At 40.4% G+C, this 20,082-nt stretch overlaps 1 protein-coding gene across 8 annotated transcripts in view; it reads right to left on the minus strand.

The window, feature by feature from the left end:
- YAP1 (Yes1 associated transcriptional regulator) overlaps window positions 1–16,257 on the minus strand; it is a 122,523-nt gene extending 106,266 nt beyond the window's left edge. For all 8 annotated transcript variants that reach the window (XM_004385865.1, XM_012558233.1, XM_012558234.1 and 5 more), the window contains exons 1-2: window positions 15,543–16,257; window positions 11,526–11,776 (exon numbers count right to left, since the gene is read on the minus strand). In XM_004385865.1, coding sequence (XP_004385922.1) covers window positions 11,526–11,776; window positions 15,543–15,863 — 572 coding nt within the window. In that variant the 5' untranslated portion in view covers window positions 15,864–16,257. The remainder of the gene's footprint in view (window positions 1–11,525; window positions 11,777–15,542) is intronic.
- Window positions 16,258–20,082: the final 3,825 nt, after the last annotated feature.

Genomic DNA, 20,082 nt, shown 5'->3' on the forward strand with positions numbered 1-20,082 from the left:
GTTGACATGTTGTGGCGTTGTTAACCAATGTCATAAAACAATATGTGTACTACTGTTTCATGAGAAACTATTTGTTCTGTAAGCCTTCACCTGAGTAAAAAAAAAAAAAAAGTGAAAACAGCAGCACAACTGGAAGAACGTAATCGATGTCAATGAATTGTACATGTACAAATTTTTGAAATGGTTTATCTTTGGCTATGTATATTTTCACCAAAAAAAAAAAAAAGGTCCTCCAAGGTTGAGAAGGGACAGTGTTGACATGTCATGGGGTTGTTAACCAATGTCATAAAACAATATGTGTACTGACTGTTTAATGAGAAACTATTTGTTCCATAAACCCTCACCTAAAGTACAATAAAAAAAAATTTTTTTAGAAGTCGCTACAAAAAACCACTATGTAGGTGTTTATGAAATCAAGAGACCACTAAGCACATGTAGTACATATAGTGAATGGCAAGGAGAAAGAAACTATAACCACATCAAAACAAGCAAACTGACACAAATCCAGAACCCAAGTGGGTCTTTTTTTGAGAAAAATCATCCTGTGTTTGAGGGAGGAAAGGGGGTTACAGCCTAGTGACAAACTGTGCAAGATTCTCATCTGTAGTACGATAGGCACTGACTGAAAACTGAAGAACAAACTTTCTAAATGTACACAAACGGCATGCTTTGTCCTAAAATACAGACGACAGTGATGTTGATTTTATACACTTACTCCTCATTTGTACATGGAGTCGCTATGAATTAGAACTGACTTGACAGCACCTAACAACTCCTCATTTATTGGCTGTGGAGCGTCCCCTCCCTTGAGGAGGGTCTCTGGGGCCTCCGGGAAGCTGAGTCGAGCTGCGCTCTGCTCCCTCCTGCCTGCAGGACCGGCCTCCTCCATGGCCACAGCCTCTGGGCAGATGCACCAAGCCAGAGGGCACCTGATTTGAGTTCCCAGCTCCTATGTGACCTGAGGTCCTGTAGCTCAAAACTGCTGTGGGGTGGGAAGGGAGAACAGAAAGAGGCATTGAAGAGGGTGTTTGAAAGAGTGTGAGTTTAATGACATCCTAAAGTTAGCTGATCTGGGCCTGAAGCCTTTGCCCGAAGCCTCCACCTCAGTGGGGTGGGGTGTGAGGCCAGGCTCCCAGCATCCTGGCAGGTAGCCCTGAGCCTTGGTGACTGGCCAGGCCAAAAGGGCATAACAGGCTTTGGGATCTTGAATGCAGGGCTTGCAGGGGTGGGAGTGGAGCCCTGGAAGCAGCTTTGAGAGGGAAGCTTTGACCCAGCACAGGATGAAGGTAAAGTGGTTAAGCCTTGGGCCCTCCTGTCCAGCTTTATCCAGCTTTGTCTCCTTCTCTGCAGAGAAATAATCCATAACTGGACTTGTCACATTGATGAACACATCAGTAAATCTTGGCTGTTATTATTTCTGTGGTATTTTCTAAATTAAAAAAAATCAAATGGATGGTCTGAAAACAGGAAAAAAAAAAAAACTTCTATTTTCACTTAACTCTTGATTTTCACAACCAGGTTGACAAGTGAAGAGTGTGTGTATATCACTGTCAAGAAAGCAATTATTTTCTTACCCATGAGAAGAGATTTGTACCAGTCCTAACAGAAAAGGCTGCACATCCTCCAGCTGGGAGGAGTTAAAAGTGATCCTATTACATCATCTGGAGTTGATCCAAACTACGCGATTTCGGAAACATAGCCTATATCAGTCTGAACATGTGTAGAAGAAAAACAGAAACATCTGTATTTTTGTCAACCCTTCCCTAGTTTTTAAACCTTAAAAAAAAAAAAAAAAAAAGTTATTCAAGAGAGCTTGGTAAATTTCACCAGTGACACTATGACTAGTAAGGATTTGTCCTAGGCAAGGTCTCAGAAATCTCCCATTTGTTTGGCTTATTTCTAACCTTAGCACTTGACTATTTTAACACACCGCCTTATGCTACATATTTAACTAAGATGTACTGATTCTGTTCCATTGTTTCCCATGCTATTCAATATTTAAATACCTTTTGCAATTCAGCAGTTTTTCGTTTGTTTGGTTTTGTTTTTATATCACTTAACCTTTTTCTCTGGTGGCTCTGATCTGGTTTTGCATTAGTCACTTAGGATTTTATGTGGTTTTTAAAAGGTTTCCTTCCTCTTTTTCCAGAAAAGATTTCTACATGTGACTGTTTTCTACCTAATCAAGGCAGAGATTGTTGAAAAAGTAGACCTGGAGCAATTCAATTTGAGATTAACAACAAAGGGTCCTAACACATCTCAATAAACAACTGTGGGTAAATCTATTTTAACCTAAATCCAGCCCTCGTGAAATTCTAACTCAGCCTCTAAAAATGCTTAAATTTCGATAGGATAAGTATATGTAAAAAATATTCTCCCATATATATTAGTATCATTACACAATGGCCTACTGAAGATTAAGTATAGGCTACCTTTGAGCACTATCTAATGAAAGAGCACTCGGCCAGGGAAAGTGACAACGTAAACTGAAATAAAACTCAGGTGATATACCTCTCAGAGGGTTAGGCCCATGTAAGTACGCTGATAATTACTGAATCATTTTAGACATACATGAATATTTTATCCTGTATTGATGAAAGCAAGGAAGGGAGAAGGAGAGAGGGAACAAAGGAAGGGAGGACAAACCAACTATACACTAATTCCAGAAGGCTGATTACTTTAAAACCCTACTTTTTAAATCTGTGTATACATACATACTGAGAGTATCTTCATTACCATATTAAGAAGAGTAACCAAGTTTAGATTCTTGCTGCCCCTTCACTTTTTCAGAATCCAAACCCTCCGAACAAAATACACCGCCCAATGACAACACTCCTGGTGTCAAAGTTCCCACTTTAAGAAAATGCAATACATGAACATGTAAACTAACAAAACTGACACTAAAGGGTACAAATTTCACAATATAATTGAATTAATTATTTGTTTAGTAAAAGCATTCATTGAAGGATTCATTTAAATATGATCTTGTAAACAACAACAATTAAAAACCTGCTGGTGTTTTGCCTGGGATTGCACTCAATCTGTAGGTCAATTTTACATTTTTACAATGTTGAACTGTCCAACCCATGAAGAAAATGGCCTACTCTCCATTTACTTAGGCCTTCCTTAATCTGTCTAATATTTTTCTGCACGTATTTTATTAGCCTTATTTCTACATACCTGATTTTTTAAAATGCTATTATCAATTTTTATTATCTATCTGTGTGTTGCTGGTATAGAGAAAATAAAATATATGTTTATGTCAAAAAAAGATACTGTAATATTTAAGTTAAATCACAGAAATTGCCAATATTCACTGTTTTGGAATTAGAAAACTGGCAACTTTATATCATCAACCTGATAATTATAAATTTGATTCACAAAAATTCAGCTTATAACTAACATTTTAAGGACTTATTACACACACCTCCCTGACCCAAGCAGGAGACTGAAAACTTCTGTTCCACAGAAATGGACCCAGTGAGATTCTGGATTCAGACACCCGGCACAGTCAAGAGCAAGGATAAAGCCGAGCTCTGTTCAGTCCTGGAGAATTGGTGGGATCAGTCTTAACACTGTATGAGAAAATAAGTAAGATACTGATATTTGGGGCCCCTACTTTATGGCCTCGTCCGTACTGTATTTCTCTTCAGTAAGCCCACTTTAGACAATGAGGGGTGTAGAAGAAAATTAATAAGAGACACACACTATAATATTTTCAGAGAGACAGTATATTACTACATCCATGAAGTAAGAACAGCATGTTATTAAAACTAATAAAGGAACAATGAGCTCAGGAAAAGCCGTTGGAAGTTAAGAGTGATAAATTGCTTTCTGGAAAAAAACACAAACAGAAAAATTGAAAAATTAAGTTGAAAAGATCTCCTAAAACATGTAGCAAAAAGCTAAGTGAAAGAAAATGGGGGAAGAGGGAGATAAGAACATCTAAGAGTTATTCTGACAAGGGGCGGGGGGTTCCAGAAAAAAAAAGAACAGATAAAATAGACTGGAAGAATTTATCCAGGAACTAATACAAGAATCCTTCCCAGGAATGAAGGACAATTAGGGCTACTGTACCGCAAAACTTTAAGAGGCACCATCTCAAGACTTGAGTTTCCAGATGGTGCATTCATCACAATTAATTAAAAAAGACTCATACCAGGGCATATCATGAAATTCAGACCCCTGAAGGAAAAAATAACACAAAAATCCCCAAGGGAAGTAAACACGGTTTAACTGTTCAATAAGAAAACTGGAAGCTAGAATAAGATGGAGCATTGCCTTCAGAATTCCAAGGGAAAGAAAACCAAAGACACAAGGGAAAGATTAGTCCAAAGCACTAATGGACCACAACTACCACGGCCTCCATCAGACTGAGTCCAGTACAACTAGATGGTGCCCGGCTAACACCACTGACTGCTCTGACAGGGATCACAATAGAAGGTCCCGGACAGAGATGGAGAAAAATGTAGAAGAAAATTCTAACTCACAAAAAAAGACCAGACTTAGTGGCCTGACAGAAGCTGGAGAAACCCTGAGAGTATGGCCCCCGGACACCCTTTTAGCTCAGTAATGAAGTCTCTCCTGAGGTTCACCCTTCAGCCAAAGATTAGACAGGCCCATAAAACAAAATGAGACTAAAGGGGCACAATAGCCCAGGGACAAGGACTAGAAGGCAGGAGGGGACAGGAAAGCTTCTAATAGGGAACCCAAGGTCAAGAAGGGAGCGTGTTGACATCTCGTGGAGTTGTTAACCAATGTCATAAAACAGTATATATACTAACTACTTAATGAGAAATTAGTTTGTTCTGTTAACTTTCATCTACAGCACAATAATAAAAAAAAGTCCCCTCCTCTATCCCCAAATTGACACCCAGCTGAAGAATGTGATAATCTAATGACTAACACTACCCTGTGAAGAAATAGAAAAAGCACATTAAAGTGAAGAGAGACAATAGCACCAACCACAAATAAAGCACTGAAAATATTTGAAGAAAACCCATTTTATTAGATACTTTCATTTGCATTATTTTATTAATTTGCAACACTATTCAGAGCAACTATCACTTGGTTTACCACTTGATGTGTTAAAGATTATGATGCTTCTCATGCTAAGAACCAAATGAGGATTAAGTACTGACTACTTTTCCTTGCCTAGAATATTAACGGAAAAAAAAAAGGCGGGGGGGCGGGGGGGGGGCGGGAAAGGACTATAGAGATTTATACCAAACTTCTTTGTTTGCTTTTAGAAGAGGTCAAGCCCTAGTGGCAGTATTTGTTACCAGGAAACTTGGTGCTACAGTACTTGAGCAAGCAGAGCCATGAAGCAATTCTTCTTCATAAAAACAGCAATGTCCCTTTCACAGCTTGAAATTCTGATTAATCCTAGAATCAGAAGCCCTTTTTGTAAGTGCTGCATCACTTAGTAACCACAGTTATAGGACCACGCAGCTCTTTAAGACTTCCCTTTATACAATGGTATTGAACTATTATTAAACTTTCAAGACATAATCAATGGCTAAATTATGCTATTACAGAAGACAGCAAATTAAGTTTGAATAGTCTTATATCTTAACAACTGATTTTTAAAATGACTTCACTTTGACTGTACTAAGCCTAAACATCAATATACACTTTAACAACTCAAAGGTTAGGTTTAGAGTTTACCTCTTCCAAGAGCCTTAAGGTAAAAAGCAACTCAGAGTCATGAAAACAATACTATTTTAGGATGCTAATTTAATTATTTTTCTAACTATAAATAAAATATATTTCTCTACATTACTAATAAGGACTGATCTCAGGGTTTCAGAAAAACTTTAAGTGTCAACTATACAAATACTACTTTTTTTTTAAAATGGTTAACACAGGCTTTTGGGAGGGGTAATTCTTTTAATGTTTGTTTTTTAAAAATGAAAATTAACCTACCGTCTTGCTGCATTTAAACATCTAGTTTCCTAATATCTTGCTTAGTTCACGCTAAAACTACTCTATATATTTTCCCCAGTGGATAAATTAATCTCTATGTTCTATTTACTAATCTGTCACATCTACTATCTTCTAAATGTTTTTCTTCTGCCACTGTATTCAAGAGTCCCTCCAGAGTTTTTCTGCCTAAATCATTGTGGCACTGTGGGCCATTCTTCCCAGGGATGCCCACCCACTGAGCAGAAGTAAGCACTTTTTCAGAGAGCTGAGGGCGTACTTTCATCTCTCCCTCCACTCAGCCTCAATAGCAAGACAAACAGGCAGAGACTAGCCCTCCCCTCAGATATGGAAATACTCTTGTGATTGCAATTTGAACTGGCTTTTGCAGCTTAATCAACATTTAATGGCAAAATTACAAGCCTTTCATTTTTAAAGAGAAATTATTTGGGTTACACTTGATATAGCAAGAAACCAAGAAACAAAATAGCCTTATTCTTTATGAAACTGTTCCTTTTTGAAACATCTAATTTTTATTATGGTAACAATATACATTGTATATCTTCAGTCTTCTACTGGGCAAGTGTTTAGGAGGGGAAGCATAAAATCAAATTATAACAAGAAACAGTTTGATTCAGCTCCTTTAATTGATACATTTCTGAGGTAGCTTTAATTAGAGCAGTGAAACATTCATTTCTGAAATACACTAGGTAGCAGAAAAAGAACCAATCTAGTTATAGAGATTAGCTACAATTGAAAGGCAAGTTCATTTAAGGTTGGACATGCTGTAGGAAATCAAAAAATGCCTTTTTTTAAACTGTGGACCAAGATAATGACTTTTAATCAAATCACAACCACAAGAAGCCTTGACTCTCCAAGGATCAAAAAATCAATAAAACAAAACAAAGCCAAAAACCACTATGGCTAGTTGGCTATTAAGAAAATGATAAAGAACTGGAATGAAACAAAACTATCTTTTAAAAATTATTAGAAGCACATTGTTAAAATAATGCAAATTTACGAACGGTTTTTAAATCATTAGATCAGACTTTTAGAATCAAATACAAGGTCCTACATGGCATAATACATAGGAGTCCTTTGTACATGGTAATAGTTAAAACAAAGTATCAGATTCAATAAAATAAATCTCAGAAGTAAAAATACTCCTTTTAACCAGAGATAGAAAACTAATTCAGGAAGTTATTCAGCAGCTTATGAAGAAATAGGAAGTTGTTCACCAACTACTTGAAAAATTATTTCCTGCAGGAAAAGTATAAGACAGCTGAAGAAAGCAGTAATTCTCAGAGTAGTAAAGGTAATGAATTCTTTTTAAGTAAAGCTCAAAGTACTATGTTGAAGAAATTAGTTTCAAAAAGTAAATTCAGTAGAATATTATACGCAGTATACAGGTTAAGCCTTTTCTACATTCTTCACAGTCATACCAGAGCCTGAGGAAGTGTCATTGATAAATACAGCTAGTAATGTATATCTACCACATTTCTTGCCAAAATTAGGGATAAGTTTTCTCCAGAAGACATCTCACTGAGCTAGTTGTTGTTAGGTGCCATCGTGTTGGTTTTCGACTCGTAGGGGCCCCATGTGACAAAGTAGAGCTGCCCTATAAGGTTTTTCTAGGCTGTAATCTTTACAGCAGCAGATTGCAGTCTTTCGCCCAAAGAGTAGCTGGGTTAGAACTGCCAATCTTCATTAGGAGCCGAGCGCTTAACCATTGTGCCACCAAGACTCATCTACTGAGCAAGGGAGGGATTTAAAAATACCAACGATCACCTGCTTATAATCCTCTAGTAATTATGCTGTCTTGAAACTAGAGAATGGGCCACATGACTTCAAAATCTCCTTCATCTATGGTCACAAGGCAACAATTGGTTGTTTCCAAAGTCAACATTTCTAAGTGTTTAATCAAATTACATCATCTTGCATGTTTGGATCATTTACAGTCAAATTCCTTCATACCAAGTAAAAATTTCAAAAAATTACATATTTTGTAACTTAAAAGTTAGTTCCAACAAGTATCGATCAAAATGTATATAGTCAGTTAATTTTCCACTCTTGAAATGAGTGTAAAGTTTGCAGTTACCGTAAGTCTTTCTACATTTGGTTGACAAAAAGAGTCATCTTTAGACAGAAGAAAAAAATATCTAAGTATTGACTTCAAAAACAGTCAGACTTTAAAACATCAAAACTATGATAAAAATCAACTTTGACAATAGCAACTTGACTCCAAAATCTCAGTTTATCATCTTAGACTCACAGTCAGGACAGATATTATTCTTACTTAAGGAAGCCCCGGTGGTACAATGGTTAAGCGCTCAGCTGCTAACCAAAAGTTTGGCAATTCGAACCCACCCAGCCACCCCATGGGAGAATGACCTGGTGATCTGCTTCCACAGAGTTCAGCCAAGAAAACCCTATGGGGCAGTTCTACCGTCACTCGGGGTCACCATGAGTTGGAATCAACTCAACAGCACACAACATTTGTACAGTACACAGAAATGTGTTTGTTGTTTATGACAACTTACTCAGTTCTGATGAATGTTTAAGAACATCATGGAAGTGGCTGACAATTGGAGAAGGTGAACTAATCTTATTTCATAACTTTTCTTCAAATTGCACAGTGATCATAAAGCAGATCCTCTTTATTAGAATATAAAATTCTATAGGCCCACAGCATTCATCCTTCACATCCAATGTTTAAGGACCCTCTATACAATCCCTTGGTAAAGTAGACGGTCAGTGAAAAAGAGGAAGACCGTCAAGATGGACTGACACAGCGGCTGCAACAATGGGCTCAAGCATAACAACTATTGTAAGCATGGTGCAGAATCGGGCAGTGTTTTGTTCTGTTGTACACAGGGTCACCATGAGTCAGAACTGACTCGACCGCACCTAACAACAACAACGTACAATCCCTAAGGAGCCCTGATGGCACAGTGGTTAAGCGTTTGGCTGCTCCAAAAGGTCAGCGGTTTAAACACACCAGCCACTCTGTGAGAGAAAGATATGGGAGTCTTCTTCCAGAAACCCTATGGGACAGTTCTACTCTGTCCTACAGGGTCAGAGTCGGAATCAACGCTACGGCAGTGGGTTTGGCTTGGGTTTTTTATACAATCCCTGACAGCTACCAAGTAATCCATGTTTTCCCTGCTTTTACTGACAGAGATCTAGCTCTCAGGGAAACACCTTCTATTTTGAAAAGTTTGACATGAGAAAATTCCTACATGGAGCCCAAAATCTTCATGTTTCTTATCATACAATATACCTAATTTTACTTCCACATGTGAGTCCCTCAAAAATCTTGAAACAATAATCATGTCTTCTCTCTCCTATCAGTTTTTTCTTTTCCAGATAAACTTTTCTCCATTCCAGTAACCATTCCCCATACAACCTAATTTTCATATAATTTTGCCCTAATTTACCTTCTCTACAACCCCACATGAGATGTGTGGTATGATGTGATGTCTACGTGTACACTTTTCTTTAATTCATCTACGTCAGTATCTTTAAGAGAAACATTTGTTCTCAAAAGAACTATCAGAAATTTTTAAAAAATAAATGTGTAGAATATTATTTCAGCTCAAAACAAGAAGTTCACTCTTTCAAAATAATGAAAAGGCAGAGAGATGTCACCCATAAGCAATTACTACAAGATACAAGAGGCTAAAAAGAAGAACATAAATATTGCTCTTTAAGCTTATACTTTTAGCCACACCATCAACCAAAGAAAACAGAAGGCAAGCTGGCTATTGAGCTGTTTAAAAATCTCCCCAGATCAGCATGTGACCCAGCAGGGAGAGGTTCAAAAAAGTACAGCCTTTCTTTTTCTTCCTAACAACCTGGTTTGTTTCCACTCCTTTCCCCTTCAAGACACATCCCTCACAGCTAGCAGCTCTTTCAATCATTTACTTTGGATGTCTGCTCGAGAACAAATGATCTTGCTCATGCAGATGAGTTTGCCAGACTTGTGTGTACTTTCCAGTCTCAGGCCCTTTATTGTTCTGGTTGAAACCTGACCCTTTGAAATGGATACCAGGACACCAGAAAATGAATTTTAAAAGAAGAAAAAAAGTTGAAGGGAAGTGGGTAAAGAACTGCAGAAACTTTTACAGATCAAACTTTTTCCCTTGCTCTTCACCTAAATAAGCCTGTCACAAAACTTTGTATCTTGCAAACTAACAATCCACCCTGAAAAACATCATCATTAATTGCATTATCTAAGCTAATATATAAATGTTACATTTGCCTGAGGAATACCCGTTGCCATGGAGTTGATTCCGACTCATAGCGACCCTACAGGAAAGACTAGAATTGCCCCACAGGGTTTCCAAGGCTGTAATCTTTACAGAAGCAAGCTGCTACATCTTTCTCCCCACCTGAGGAATAGATTGTCAAAACAGATCTCAATCAAAACTTGGACTGGATTGGATTTCAGTCTATAATAACTGGTTTTAGAAAACATTTTGTATACACTTGATCCAAACGAACCAGATAAAAATATTCATCTATAATCTTTAATCTATAATCTACAATTTCAGAGCCCTAAAGATCAGCAGGCAGTTCGAATCAACCAGCTGCTCCCTGGAAACTCTATGGGGCAGTTCTACCCTGTCCTATAGGGTCGCTAATAGTTGGAATTGACTGGACGGCAATGGGTTTGGTTTTTGGTATCTATAACTTCAAAATTAGAGGGATTAAAATTCTATCTAGATCTTTTCAGTTTTAACACAATTTTGTCATTTTGTTAAAGACAAAAGGGCTTCCCAGAGAAGAGGCAGACTGTGTTTTGAAGCTAACTTGAAAGAAGTTTGTCTCTGAGTGACTGTATATCACAATATTTCATATTTCCCTTTATATTTTGGGGAAGAAAAACACAAACTCTGGGGAGCACTCGGCTTTTTCTGCTCAATTTTTCTGTAAACCTAAACCTGCTCTAAAGTATAAAGCTTGTTAATTTTGTTTAAAAATAACTGATAAATCACATCTAACTGCTACTAAAAGTACTTGTCATTTTACAATTCAAAATACTATAAAATTAGACTTCTATATTTTTGTTAATTCTTTTCTGTTGATAAAATGTTTATTTAAAAAGACATTACTAGTGTCCTACATATTTTGTAAGACTATGTCAGTTCTGTAATTCTCACAATTTGAAAGATTTCATGGTATTCTTGAACTCAGTTTTGTGCTAGGCTAATTAAATATATTTGGCACAAACTCAAAATAATCAAACTACCACAAAAGAAAAGATAGTAAAAATGCTCTGAACCAAGGATCAATCAAACCTTCAAAATATTACCAAATCTAAAGAAGGCATTTAGGTCATACCAAAAGTGCAGAAAAAAATATACACACAATGTCTTAAAACAACATGTGTATTAACTGTTTAATGAGAAACTAATTTGCTCTGTAAACCTTCACCTAAAGTACAATAAAAAACATATATATACAGACTACATAACTGAGCTTGACTTATATATTAAATCAAATACAAAAATAAATGGCATTTTATATCCTGACACCACTTACTGTGTTTTCCAAAATACATTTTTCTTAGATAACTATCTCCCACCATTATTTTCACTTACTTTAAGAAGTATCTCTGACCAGAAGATGTTTTCGCCATTTCCCAGCCTGCTGGCAGAGGTACATCGTCAGGTATTTCAAACGAAGACTGTCGAAGATGTTGAGCAGTGGGTGTAGCTGCTGGGCCAGAAACTACTCCAGTGGGGCTCAGGGTCCCAGGAGAAACTGCTCCCAGCTGCAGGGAAGCTGGAGAGGAATGCGCTCGGACATGCTGTGGAGCCAGGGCTCCTGCAGTTCCTGCATCAGTACTGACCTATTAGGAATATTAAAATGAAAATTTAAAAAACACCATTTTTAAAAGAGTTCTTTTAAATTTTCTAGATAGAATTTCATTGCAACCCAATATTTAAAAACCAAAGGCAAAATTCAACGTTTAATATTTGACCCTGAGGAAAACAGTTTGGCAAAAGCATATTTTTAAATGGTTTATGACTTTGTTCTTATATTTTCGCAAACGTTTGTAATTTTAATAAACAGTCCATCTAACTGATTTTCTACCTACTACCCATTAAGCACGCCTCTACATCTTTTAGAGCCAACTAGAAAAGAATGAACGAAACATTCCTAAAGTAGTAAATACTAAACTTTACAACCTAATTTCTAAAAGGTCAGGGCAGTATGGGGGCTTTTCCAAGTTCTAAAATGTCCCAGGTATAAACATAACCCAAGAAATATAACGACTATGCCTCCCTTTTTTTGTCTAAACCGAGCTTTAATTACTTTTTTTTTCCAGGTCAAGACCTAAACAGATGACTTTTGTCATTTTTTTCTCACTATGGACAAATGCTATCAACCAATCATCACAAGTTGTACAATTTTTAATGAATGCAGAATTTTCATCCAAAAGTTCTTAAATAAAGCCATCTTAAAGGATGAAATGAAAAACCAACCATATATTTGTACCTACATGATAAAGATGTTAGCAGTTTGATTATGATATAGAACTTACACCCTTATATAACTGTGTAATAGCAAAAAGAAAAGGACAAAAAAATTCCTGCACTCAGTCTCCAAAGAGCTGGGTTCCAGTTCAAGTTCCTATACCTTGTTGGCTAATACTACACACTGAACAAATATCTTAATCTCTGTGAGCCTCAGTTTCCTCATCTGCAAAATAGTTTTTGTTTGCTTTCATGATGGAAAAATGGGGGTAATATATGATATATAGGAGCCATGGTGGTGCAGGAGGAGCTCTGGTGGCACAGTGGTTAAGCATTTGGCTGCTAACCAAAAGGGTGGCAGTTCAAATCCACTAGGCCCTCCTTGGAAACCCTATGGGGCAGTTCTACTCTGTCCTATAGGGTTATGATGAGTCGGAATCAACTTGATGGCAAAGGGTTTGGTTTGGTTTTTTGGTTTGGTTGGTGCAGTGGTTAAGTGCTTGGCTACTAACCAAAAGGTCAGTGGTTTGAACCTACCAGACTGCTCTGCAGGAAAAAGATGTAGTAGTCTGCCTCCATAAAGATTAGCCAAAACAAAACACCAAATCCGTTGCCATTGAGTCGATTCTGACTCATAGAGATTCTACAGGATAGAGTAGAACTGCCCCATAGAGTTTCCAAGGAGCAGCTGGTGGATTCAAACTGCCGACCTTTTGGTTAGCAGCCGAGCTTTTAACCACTGTGCCATGAGGGCTCCAACTCCATACAAACCAAAAAGAATTGCAAGTGAAAAGCGTACTTAATTCTTCTAATAAATAACTACACAAAAATTTATATCCAGCAATTTGTGGACAGTCTCCCACCCTTGCCCATATGAATCTAGGAAATTCTAACTTTTGGATAAAATTCTAATTCTAATCAATGGGTTAAAAAAAATTTACTCAGTTTGGAATAGTATGAATCTGTGTTGTAAATACTATCATTCATAAACTGCTGGATGTAAATTCTTAGGTTTATTATCATATAACCAAACCAAACCCACTGCCACTGAGTCAATTCTGACCCACAGCGACCCTACTGGACAGTAGAACTGCCCCATAGAGTTTTCAAGACTGTAATCTTTATGGATCAATCTTTATGGATTACAGCCTTGGAAACCCTATGGGGCAGTTCTACTCTGTCCTATAGGGTTGCCATGAGTCAGAATTGACTCGGCAGCAGTGGGTTTGGTTTGGTTATATGATATAAACCTAAGAATTTACATCCAGCCGTTTATGAACAATAGTATTTACAACAGAGATATATACTATTCAAAATCGAGCAGTTTTTTTTTTTTAATCCACTGATTAGAATGATTATCAAAAAGTTAGAATTTCGTAGATTCATATGGCCAAGGAAGGAATACTGTCCACCTACTGCTGGATATAAATTCTTGTGCAGTTAGTTACTTATTAGAAGAATAAGTTCATTTTTCAGTTGCAATTCTTTTTGGTTTATAGATGGCACAAAATGGGAAATTCAATCTCCTATGAGCATTATAACATAGTAATAGCACGCTGTAAACTCTGTAGGGTGCATGCCAACACACTTTATCTATAATGAGTCCAGAAGCTCACCTCTGAGGTAAGAAAAAAAAGCATACCTAAATCTACCTCTTACAAAGTGTTTAGGCAAGCAGCTAAATTGGTTTTTTCTTCCTCATCCTTAACCCGGGTTTTTGTCAGCAGGTAAAGTGAGCTTTTCTGAGTTCCAAAATACCCTCGTTTGCCCACAAGAATATACTACAGGCCTGCAGATAGGAGGAATGGGAGTGGGGGTGGGGGATAACTCTTCTTTCCACTCAAGTTACAGCCAGAGTGAACCAACTACACTGCAGTATTTGGAAAACCAACTAGCTTTTGGGCAAAGTTCCTACGCTGAAGTTTAGCCTAAAGCACCTTCTTAAAAAAAAAAAAAAAAGACAAGTACAAAAACACCTACAAAAGCCCTCACTAAAAAAATCTACTGGGACTTACTGGGATGTTAAAACTTTCCTAATAGTTTCATTTCAATATTAAAACAAGTCGACAAAATAGTCGAACGTTGTGTTTGTGGAAAAGCAGCCATGTTCATATCCTCAATAAGAATTAAAAAGCAATGGCGATCCTAGAATTAATCATCGCTTCCCAAACATTAACTTTTAATCACAGTTGAACTAAAGCAGGACTCGGCCTATGAGTCAACCTGCAGCGTACTATCAAAGGCTGTGTGTTAAAACCTCGGTACTGTAAAGCTCAACTCAGTTCCTGCGCAACGTGCAGATGTGGCTAATTTAAAAGCATTTCAGCAGACTGTAAATAATAGTCTACAATTGGGAAACCAACACGTGAACCTACGAAGTCTGATAAGAGCGAGCCTGCCCAAGTTCCAAGAGCAAGGGAAGTGCAGAGGTGAAAGAACAAACTCCATAAACAACTTCCAGGAAAGTCTGGGCAGGGGAAGCCCGGATCCTGTATTCCGAAAGGGCCGGGGCAGCGAGGAAAATAAATGCTTTCGGCCGGGGGAGGGGGAGAAAGAGCAAGAAAACGAAAAGGACTAGTTCCACCCCCACCCCCTAATCAACACTGGAAAACAAGAGAACAATTATTTGACTCCCCAGGAGACTGAAGAGGACCGAGAGGCCCCGAAGGAAAGGGGGCCCAGGGCTCAACTTCACAAACTCGGCCGCCGCTGGCAACTCACCCACACGAATGCCAGAGGCCCCCCTCCCCCTCCCCGGGCCGCGGCTGGAGCGAAGGTGCGGAGCGCGCGGAGGCGCGCGCATTGTGCAAGCCCACCGCAGCCCGGGCGGGCTCTCCCCACCCCCTTCCTTCCTCCCCACCTCCCCCTCCACTCCCGCCAACCTCTTGGGAACCCCGGGAAGAAAGAAAGAAAGGAAGAAGGGGGAAAGCACACCCCCCGGGGCTGCAACCGCAGAAACTCCAAGAGGAAAAACAAATCTCGGCCCCGGACTCCGGGAGGAGTGGGGAGCCAATAACCGCGGCCGAGCAGGCGCCTCCAGTTCCTCCAACTCACCGGGATATCCCTACCCCTTCGCCAGGGTTCCCGGAATCCCCACCCCGAACTGGGGCCCGCCCGACGGGGAAGGGAGTAGGTTACCTGTCGGTTGTGGGATTTGGGCTCCGGCGGCTTAAAGAAGGAGTCCGGCAGCTTTCGGAGCCTCATGGGCACGGTCGGGGGCACGTTGGCTGTCTTGGGGTTCATGACGGCGTTGAAGAGCGCCTCCAGGTCGGTCTCCGAGTCCCCCCGGACGTGCACGATCTGGTGCCCCGCGGGGGGTGCCTGCGGCGCCCCCTGGGACCCCCGGGGCGCCGGCTGCCCAGGCCCGGACGGCGGGTCTTGCCCCTGGGGGGGCTGCGCGGGCGGCTGCCCTTGGCCCTGGGGGGCCGGCTGAGGCGGCGGCTGCTGCCCGGGATCCATGGCTTCTGCCTCTCCCGACGCGCACCCCCTAACCAGGCGGGCGAGGGCTCCGCCCGGGCGCCCCGGCTCGACGGGCCGAGACTAGAGAAGAGGCGAGGGCGGCGCTGGGCGTCGGGAGCGGCGCGCTCCTCGCTCTTAGGGCCGAGGGGCTGCGCCGCAGCCCCGCATCCCCCGCCCCGGCGCCTCCGCCCCCGCCCTGCGCCCCGGCTCCACTGGTCTAGCGGCTGCGCCTCGGGAGGGGCTGAGAGAGACCCGGACCTGCGGCGCCTGAGAACTTTTTTGCCTTCAACTCCCTTGACTGAAGCTAGACAACTAGTTGCTTTTCCCCTCCCCCTTTCTCTTTTATTTCCTTTTCTTGTCCTTCCTTCCTCTCTTTCTTTTCCCCGGCGGCGGCAGTGCCCGACTGAGACAGAAACTCGCCTCAGACGCCAAAACTAAAGTTGAGAGAACCGCCCGCCCGAGCCGCTCGCCGGCTCCGCCTCCTCCCGGCTCTTCCTTCCTCTGCGCGCCCGCCCGCACCGAATCCGCGGCCGGCCGCCGAGGGAAACTTTTCCCTGCAAGTTACTACATTCCTGCAAACTCCCAGCCTCCAATGCCTCTCCCAGTCGCACGTGACCAACTCGCCCTCAATCCAGTGCTCCGCCTGTGCTTCAAGGGCAGCGGTTGAGAAGGTGCTTGGACCTCCGCTCCGCGAGTACTGACGGCCTGGGGGGATGGAAACTTTGGGTCCTATCTGGGTCCGAACTCTTGTCTCTGCGGAGAACGCGGCCGCCCTTCGCCGCGGGAAGTCCTCCCGCCCCGCCCGGTCCCTCCCCGCCAGTCCTTGGGAAAAGGCTCTTTCCAGCTCGCCAGGAGATGCGAAATGGCTAAGGCCAAAAGAAGTCTCGAGAGGGTGAAACTCCACTTAAACCCTCCCCGCGTTAGATCGACTTAACCAGCAGTAGTGTCAATACGGGGTTAAAAGCGCAAGAATAGGTTGGAGTTACAATAGATATCAGTAACAGACACCGATCTTAACAAAAGTGTGTTTTTAAACACTAACTTGATTTTGCAGTTTTTCACTCACCTCTTACCATGCAACAAAAAGGATAAACGATTACAGTATTTAGATAGTTTGAGGCTAGTTCTGTGATTCAGTGTAACTTAACTTCAAAAAAAAAAAAAGATTGCCTGTTTTCCTGTCCAGTGAAATAAGATGCACGAGTTTTGTTCTTTTTTTTTAAGTGAAAACATCAACTTTTATAGGGTTCAAACTTGCAACATACCCACTGAAAACCTCCACGTGAAAAATCAGTGTTTACTTTCAGTTACAAACAATTCTCTGTATACCTGCCTTTCATCCTAGAGGAGCTGTGAACCTATTCCATTGTTACCCCTGTGCCTGACAGAACGCTGGACTCCGTGAATGTTGGCTGAATAAGAAATTAATGGGCGAGGAAATCATCCCAGGCACCTGATCCTCAATGTGGCCATGTCATATATGCTTGGAGTCCACTTAAAATCACTCAAAAGCAGTCAAAATTTGTTATTTTTTTAAATTCAAAACATCATTTTGATTTTTTAAAAAAAGCTTCGAAATATACAATTGCATATCTAACACATAAATACAATTCATCCATTTAAGCAATGCAGTGTTTTTTAGTAAATTCACAGGGTTGTACAACATGACTGATTTTAAACCACTACTCACCACTTCAGAGCTCTGGTGACACAGTGGTTAAGAGCTCGGCTGCTAACCAAAAAGGCTGGCAGTTTGAATCCACCAGTTGCTCCTTGGAAACCCTGTGGGGCAGTTCTATTCTGTCCTATAGGGTCGCTATGAGTCAGAATCCCCTCAGTGGCAATGGGTTTGGTTTGTTTGTTTTTTCACTCAGGGCGGTGGAGTCGATTCCTACTCAATGACCCTATAGGACGAATAGAATCCAAGGCTGTAATCTTGATATAAAGAGCCACATCTTTCTCCCCGTGGGAGCGGCTGGTGGGTTCAAACCCAAACCTTTTGATTAGTAGAAGAGTGCTTTAACCACTGGGCCACCAGGGCTCCTTAAACCATTAGCCCATTCTAAAGATATCTGCCTTCTTGTTTTAATGATTTTGTCTACAATGCTAGTGAGAACAAATGTATAAAATAGGATTAAGCAAGAAAGGGCCTCTTTGCCAAAAAATAATCTCTTCCTCCAGCCAGGATTTCCCCACCTGAATTTTGAATAGGGATCTGTATCACTTGGTGTAGGGCAGGGCCTGGGGTTGAGGCATCAGACTCTCAAGATTCTAACCCCCTCCATGACTACTTTCTCTGAAGAACGGAATCATTGTAAATGATGCTCACAATCCCTTTTTGGATTTGTTTCCCCAACCTTAACCCCCTAAAAATGTTAAATGTCAAGTGCGTTTAACCACAAACTTGTAGGTTCTTGAGTTACAGAGATTTGAGTTGTTCAGGTCCCAGTTCCACCCTTTACTAGCTGTGAGACATTGGACAAGTTACTCTGTCATCTTTAAAATGGTCTTTATACAAAGACTCACCATTATCCTGGATCATTTTCATTGCCCATGTAGATTACTCTCTCAAAACACTAGTATTGCAACTATTTGACCTCTCAGCTGCAATGGACCCTCATCTCCACTCCACTTTAGGTTGCTGAGGTATTAAATGAGTTAATGGACATAAAGTACTCAGCCCCAGTGTTTGGCATATGGTAAGTGCTGTATGTCAGCTATCATTGTTCACACATTATTTCACAGGTAGTGACACAGCCCCCCTTTCTAAACATAGCCACAGGGACCTTGTTGGCAATCCCTTCCTCTCACATCCAGTAATCAATCTACACAAAGAAACCCTTTGGGTAGAAACTATGCATTGCACTGAAAACTTTTAAAGAACCAAAGTGATTGAAAACCTGCGATTGTAATGGAACCTGTCCCTTAATAAGAGCATTTATTACTATGAACACTATAATTAAAGGGCTTAGGGTACAGCAGAGGTTGCTTTGTTCAATATTGTTTCACCTGCCATTACACTGAGAACAAAATTACTTTGATAAGTGGATAGGAAGGCTGTTTGGAGTGATTTTAGGTTCTGTAAGTACTCCTCTACCAGATTTTGTAATTTAGTATTCCTCATCTATAAAATTTCAATCACAGGTTAGAAATAAAGATAACATGTATTCAGTCCTTTGTCCTTTCCCATCTCCAACCCCCTTTTGGAACAATCATCAGTTTAAGGCACCTTCAAATGGGGAGTTACCGTCTTTATACAAAGACCCACCATTATCCTGGATCATACTCATTGTCCATGTAGATCACTCTCTCAAAGCACTAGTTTTGCAACTATTTGACCTCTTAACTACAATGGACCCTCATCTCCACTTTAGCCACCAGACCACCACCCACTCCTATGTCCACACCCTGTTATCATCCAGAAATACTAGTGAAATCAAACTATGTTATATCATTCTGTTAGTAATCATTTGGTTCTCACACTTCATTTATTATTGCCCTCTCCTTCTACAAATCTATCACTCCCTCCTGTTTTCCCTTCCTTCCCAGTTCAATTTAGAGATCATAATCATTGCTTCAACCTCTCACAATAATCATCTTTGCCCTCAATTCCATTACCCTATGTATTTCAATGAACTGGATCTATTAAACTAGATTAATCCAGTCATCTGTCTTTTCTACTCCAACACCTAAGGCATACCGGGCCTGGATCCCACATTAATTAAAAGCTTTCATCAAAGCTTTTGACATTTCATCCAAGGGAGGTTATAATACCATCCTGAAAATATACCTACATAACTACAAGAAGATATTCATTGTAGAACAGTATTACTGAATGACACTATGAATTAGTATTTTAAGTAAATTCTGTAATTATCTACTGAATAGCACAACTGTATTACATTATAATTATTGTGTGGTAAAAGTATTGATTTGCTAAGTGTAAACATTTGAAACACACTTCAGTTTTGTAATCCTCTCTTGGCATTCCAGCATGCTTCAGTATACTGGGAGTTTGAAAAAAGAAAATGTGGCCACCTCTCTTCAGTCTCTGAGAAACCTGGCTGACACCCAGGTTCCTGGGGGCCACTGGAGCGAATCTCACAGCCGAGCGGATTGGTGTCCCTCAACATTTATAGTCTCTCACCTCTTTTTACTCGTATCATATGGCTATTCTGAACTTCACCACTCCCTCATCATGTTTATTCATCATCCCCTT

This window comes from Trichechus manatus, unplaced genomic scaffold (assembly GCF_000243295.1).
Source record: "Trichechus manatus latirostris isolate Lorelei unplaced genomic scaffold, TriManLat1.0 scaffold00148, whole genome shotgun sequence".
Classification (NCBI taxonomy): domain Eukaryota; kingdom Metazoa; phylum Chordata; class Mammalia; order Sirenia; family Trichechidae; genus Trichechus; species Trichechus manatus.